This window comes from Chaetura pelagica, unplaced genomic scaffold, assembly GCF_000747805.2.
Source record: "Chaetura pelagica isolate M959 unplaced genomic scaffold, ChaPel_1.0 scaffold118, whole genome shotgun sequence".
Classification (NCBI taxonomy): Eukaryota; Metazoa; Chordata; class Aves; order Apodiformes; family Apodidae; genus Chaetura; species Chaetura pelagica.
The window spans coordinates 1,069,840-1,075,932 of NW_009954408.1; the positions used below are offsets into that span (position 1 = coordinate 1,069,840).

A 6,093-nucleotide genomic window follows, 5' to 3' on the forward strand; every position below is an offset into this window, starting at 1 on the left:
TGGGTCTGCTGCTGCGGGTTCTGTGTGGGGGACAAAGGGAGCCCCTGAGATGTGCTGAAGGAGCCGCCGGCCGCGCCCCAGGGATGCGCTCGCGCGGTCACGGGGTGGTTGGGTTGGACGTGAGGAGAAAGCTCCTTCACAGGAGGGTGTGGGTAAAGGTTATTCCGTTCAGGTACACGTTAGAGATCAACAAACACAGGGAACTCGTCTAGATTTCCACAGATACTTACGGTTTTCAGAAACTAACGCTATTAAGACTATAAGAGGAGGCTGAGGGGAGACCTGATCACCCTCTACAGCTGAGAGGAGGGTGTAAGGAGGTGGGTGCTGGTCTCTTCTCACAAGTAACTGGTGCCAGGACAAGAGGGAATGGCCTCAAGCTGCACCAGGGGGGGTTCAGACTGGACATTAGGAAGGACTTTTTCAGTGAAAGGGTTGGCAGGCACTGGAATGGGCTGCCCAGGGAGGTGGAGGTGTCACCATCCCTGGGTATGTTGAAAAGTCCTCTAGATGTGGTGCTGGGGGACACGGCTCAGGGCTGGGCTTGGGACAGTGGGGTTAATGGTTGGACAAGATGGTCTTGAAGGTCTTTTCCAACCTCAGTGATTCTACGAATCTATGATTCTATTAAAAAAAAACACAACAAAAAACCCATCACTTGCAACGACACCACAAAGAAGCAAAACACGGCACAGATCCAACTTGCAAAAATCTCCTTTTCCTTCACGTTTTCTACACTGTGGGAAAAAATCCCATGAGCAACGTGTGGCTTATTAACTCAATGGTCTAAAAAAAAAAGGTTCATTTGGAGTGTGCATAAATACATGACCGTCCCCAGCAATCTCCAAGCCCTTTACACAGTGGCTGTTTGGAATAGAAGCCTGCCATTGTTTCCACCCCCAACACACCCAGGAAAAGGACAGATATTTACTTTTAAATACTCTGACTTAACAAAAGCCAGAGTCATTGTAATTCATAAGGTTTGCTCTTGGTTTTGAAGCTGTGGGAGTTGAAGCAAGGCTAGTAGCTAAACTACAATCAAACCTGTATCGTGATTTTTATTGTATTTTTGCTTAGGTGGCTGTTTCCTCTTTTTGAAAAATCCTATCTGGGCACAAATGTCCAGGACGTCACCACTTGTTCTCAGTCCAGAAGAAACTACAACAACTGTTCTGAAAACAGAACTTGCTGCTTGAAACGTCTTGCGATGGGTGTATTTTTAAACTCAGCTGATTTCCCAAGTTAGGCAGGAAATCTGAAAACAGAAGGTGCAGGTAGTCAAATGGTCTCTCCAAAAGACTGTCACCCTCACATAGCCCTCAGACAACTGCAGTGTGAGGCTGTTTTCCTGATGTTTTGCTAGTGACTGTTGGTGTCCCACACACACTCTGAAGGGGAAGGAACAAGCTGCTCCACACACCAGAGCACCCTTGTCCAGCCTTCCCAGCAGGATGGCCAAGCACTGCAGCCACGTCCCACAGCTGAGCTACACACACACAAAGCCAGGCAGGTGATGGAGCCAAACACACCACAGGTTCCTGCCCACGAGGCTTTGGGAAACAAGAGCATTCAGAGCAGACTGTCCCTACCAGAACTGTTCACAGTCCTTATTAATCCTTTGTCTGAGGGCCCTGAAAACATGACCAGGAAACTGTGCAGATGGATGGAACGTTGTGATGTGGTGCCAAGAAGCAGGCTGCCACTATTTATCTGAGACCCTGACAGCCACCTCCTTTCAAATGGCTGGAGCTGTGCCAGTCATACAAAGGGAATGCCATTCTCTCCACGTGAGCACAATGTATTTTCATCATGCTGTGCAGGAGGAGGCAGCAAGGTCCCCCTGGAATGGCAGCAGCTGGAAGCAACCTACTGCTGGCAGAGCAACCCATCCAGCTCATTCCCCACAGCTCAGGGCAAACTGTGCTGGTGATACTCCCCGAGACACCCCAAAGTCATCCGACAGTTTTCATCTGTCTGGGAAGCAGTTTTAAGTGGGCCTTGCCTGGAAAACAGTTTTGGTGAACTCTTCATGCTTCAGCACGTTTCATTGGGTAGCACCATGGCTGTCTTCCTGCACGCTTGAAAGGAAAAAAATAAGGAGTTTATAAAAGGAGTTGATTATACCTTATCCCCTTTCTCTTCAGGTTCATCTTCATTGAGGAATTCTCTTTTGGGATATGGAATCTGACAGCCAGCAAACACACTGCAACACAAGGAACAGTAGACAGGCATGTACATATGACATACATTTACCTCATGTCATATTAAAAACAAGAGAATATAACACAATTTAAGTTCTTGCACTTCAGTTCTTGTGTTTCCACAAGCAAGTGGCAGTGTGAGCACTCAGGAGAGCAGCAGACCCCAGCAGCCAGGTGCCAGATCTCTGTGCTGTTGGCATGAGGCCATCATTTAGAAACCATGGCAGGGCTGAGCATGCCCAAATGCCAGAACAGCCACTTGTTGATCCAGATGGCAAAATGAACAAGCCAAGTGTCAGAGACTCCACAACACCTAGTTGGGACATGCATGGCTCACTGAATAAAGAGTCTGATCCAAAGAGTATTGTCTTAGGAGCTTGCTTGGCTCACAGTGGGCTTAAATATATTTGCCAATCACAACTGCAGAGCTACTTTCAATTAGCTCCTCAGGTCTTGTTTAGAGAAAAAAAAAATAGCTTTTAAATTCATCTGGCTAATGGCATTTGGAACATTCCTTACTGGTTACAGCAGAGACTTTATCACAGTGTTATCCTGTAATCCACCTGGAGCTACAGCTCTATGTGGGATAGTATCAGACAAACACTAAACAGAAAAGTACTGGTAGGGCCTGAAACCAGGATCAATTTCTTCAGATTTCAGAATACAATCAATGTGACATGATTTTTCAAAGTGTGTAAACAGTTTCTAATCTGGGTGCTATGCAGTGTGTGGCTCATTCTGAGAAAGAATAAGAAAGAAAAAAACCCAACTAGTCTTCTCTAGACTCCTTTTGCACTCCAGTGGCTCTTCCCTCTTTTCAGTTTTGCCTGACAGCTGAGGAAGCAAAGAAAGCTGGGTGGAAAGACTCCCTGCATCCAGCTCCTACAGATCAGAATGCTGTGAGCCACCAGGATTCTGAAATCTGAGAAAAGAGGCTGGAAAAGTCAGCCAGGAGGAATGGAATCTATCATTTCAACTTTTCAGGACAATAAAATACATAGAGATATAAAATCTGTATGCTCAAGCCTTCCGAAGAAGGGACCTGTGGGATTTTAGGCAATCATTGATCCCTCTCTCCTCACCCTGTTACCCTGTGCCAGAGGGCTTGGGAAGGGGCTGTAGGTCACAGAAGTGTCCCAGGGGAGATACAAGGAAAGCAGGCAGAGGAGAACAGGGCTCTGGGAGGCAGCGTAAGGCAGGACAGAGCAGGGATGGATTCATTCTCTAAATCCTGCAATAACAGTGTCCCACTAGCTCTGGTAGGACATTCAGAATGACAACACTGGTGTGGTACTGGGTAATTGTCCAAGACAATTCTGGCACCAGTAGATACAGACACCTCAGGACTGTACTAATAGTTTCTGTTGAACATGCCTGAGCTACAGCTTCTTGTGGGTATCAGCTGGTACCCGTGAATTTCTTAGCTGTTGTCTCATTTCAGGGATTAGCACTTGGCAGAAAGAAACGTCCCCTGAGGAGAGCACAGAGGAGGGAACACATACTCTGATGTAGGCAGAGGATCCTCTTGGAAGTAGGGGTCCTGCAAAGCCTGCTCTGAGGTAATTCTCTTTGTCGGGTCCATAGTAAGAAGCTTCTGGAGCTGCAAAACAGAACATTAGAAATAGCAAAAAAGCTTCTTCAACTATCATTTTTCAAACTGTTTCTTATACATCTTGGATTGTGGATTGTTAAATTATTCCTGGCTTGTCCAGACAAGCCTAAGTTAGTGCTGCTTGCTCAGTGGAGTTCCCAAGAACCGGAATGCACATCCACCAAAGCCCAAAGGGACTGGGAAGCCCTTCTTGTGTGAGAAACACTGAAGTGTGTGAGGCAACACCTCACCCAGACCTCAGTGGGTAAGGCTGAACACAGAGCTAAAGTGACACCAATGAAAGGCTTATCATCCCTGGTGTTTTGCTGCAGCACACATTCAGCTTTTATCCTGCTGACACAACAGGGGGAAAAAAAAGTGGCAGAAGAGGCTGCTCGTGGCCAGGAGTCTCCACATCACCCTGGGGACACAAACAGTAAATCTTATTTTCTCACACTGCCCACACTCCAGAGTCAGAGCACCCCAGCACACACACAGCTCCCAGTCCCACCCTGACTGGAATTGAAATGGTAAAGAGAAGGAGCAGCCCTTCTTAGTAACCTTTCTTCCTTGCTAGGAGGAAAGCAGTAACACATGTATTAGCTAGAATGCTGTTGGCTGCAGGATTACAATGTATTAGTAGTATAAACCAGGAATTGTAGGGATAACATACCACTGTAAGTAGTTATTTCTCACATGCTGATAAACTCACAGCAGGAAATTTGGGTGCTCAGAGTACATCACACAATATTTTCTACATTCAAGTCAACAGTGAAAATACAATTCCTTCCACAAGGGTATCTCAGCTCAAACTCCACCTTCCAGGCCTCCAGCAAAAATTCCCTGGATATTCAGTGAAATAATATGATTTTGGCGTGGGTGTTTCCAGGGCTCTTTGTTCCAATAAATCAAAAATCAGATATACTATTCTATATATGCAGTACAGTAAACAGCCTCAGTAAAAGCACACAAGCTCATCAAGAGAGGTGATTCCCTGCATTTCTTTTCTCAATAGTTGTAGGAAACCCGATTTGTAGATGAGATCTTATAAAATTCTCTGTACTTCTTCCTCTTCCTTTCCACCTCTCCTTATTCCCATACTTTATGGGGCTGAGGACCTCACCAGACTGCCAACACAACAAAGAGCCATTTGAGCTGTCTCTCCACCTGTGAATTCATTTGCAACCAGTTCAATCCTGCTGCTCCAGATGGCCCTTTACTGCACACACCTGCAGAGTGTGCCTGGCACACGTACTTACTGCTAGCACTACATCTCCTTCTTGTCTTAACAAATTCAACTTCTGATGTGCTGTTGGCTCCCTACACAGTGACTTCCCATGACACGAGAGATGCAGAAAAGTTTTGGCATTCCCTATCTTGAAGTCAGATCACCACCTCTCCCTGCTTGCAACATTTTGATCTGTTTTAGGGGCTTGTGACACCATTACAGGTGATGCAAATTGCTCCCCCCCCATTCCTCCACACTGACTGCAGGGACAACCACTCCTGCTCTAAGGCCACTCCTGGACTTTGTCACCAGATGTAGTCACAGAAGGGTACAGGACACCAGCCTCTGCTCCCTGGGCTCCCTCCTCAGAACTGGATGCTGCACTTCTACTCCAGAGAAAGCTCTTGCAGTTCTCTGCCCTATAACTCTGGCATCACAAGCTGCCCCCAAACATGACCTGTAGTCTTTGTCATTCAAAGACAAGGTGAAGGTCCTGCAGCAGCAGATCTAAAGATATCTTGGACCTTGTCATGATCTGCTCATTTGCTTAGCAACCAAGCCCCTTCCACCCCTGAGGATATCATCAGGTTGCCCATTTCAGGGGACACCACACACAACATGGCTCCAAGTGAGCTGTCCTGCCTAGCAGTGATGCTACTGTACTCCAGCTTTCTTTTAGATCTGGTTTTCTGGAGCTTCTGTTGCTTCTAGGAAAGTGAATAAAAAATGTCTGGATGCAATTTACTTTCAGGGCAGCAGCTGCTAAAGCCTGAGAGACTGGACTTCATCAACAGCCTCCTAATTCTCAGCAGCTCTCCAGATTGCTCACTGCCAGGCTCTGGACTGTAGAGCTGTCAGCCCTCAGCTATAAATACTATGCCTGTAACATTTCCAGGACAGCAAGAACAGATGCCTTTTCCTGGATGGAAAACATTCTGCCCTTCACGTAGGTATTACCATTCAATGTCAGCCAGCAGAGGGGCACACTTTGTCAGGAGTCACTTGCTCTCCTGCACTGGTCTGCTTTGATGCCATATTTTCTCTAGGAGTACACTCATCCCTCATCAGCAGGA

General features: G+C 46.7%; 1 protein-coding gene across 1 annotated transcript in view; it reads right to left on the reverse strand.

The window, feature by feature from the left end:
* CDK19 (cyclin-dependent kinase 19) overlaps positions 1–6,093 on the reverse strand; it is a gene marked incomplete at its 5' end in the record, with an annotated part of 106,111 nt that overhangs the window by 4,654 nt on the left and 95,364 nt on the right. The window contains 3 exons of the mRNA XM_010004359.1: positions 1,313–1,376; positions 2,126–2,203; positions 3,704–3,801. Of these exons, the coding sequence (XP_010002661.1) occupies positions 1,313–1,376; positions 2,126–2,203; positions 3,704–3,801 (240 nt within the window). The remainder of the gene's footprint in view (positions 1–1,312; positions 1,377–2,125; positions 2,204–3,703; positions 3,802–6,093) is intronic.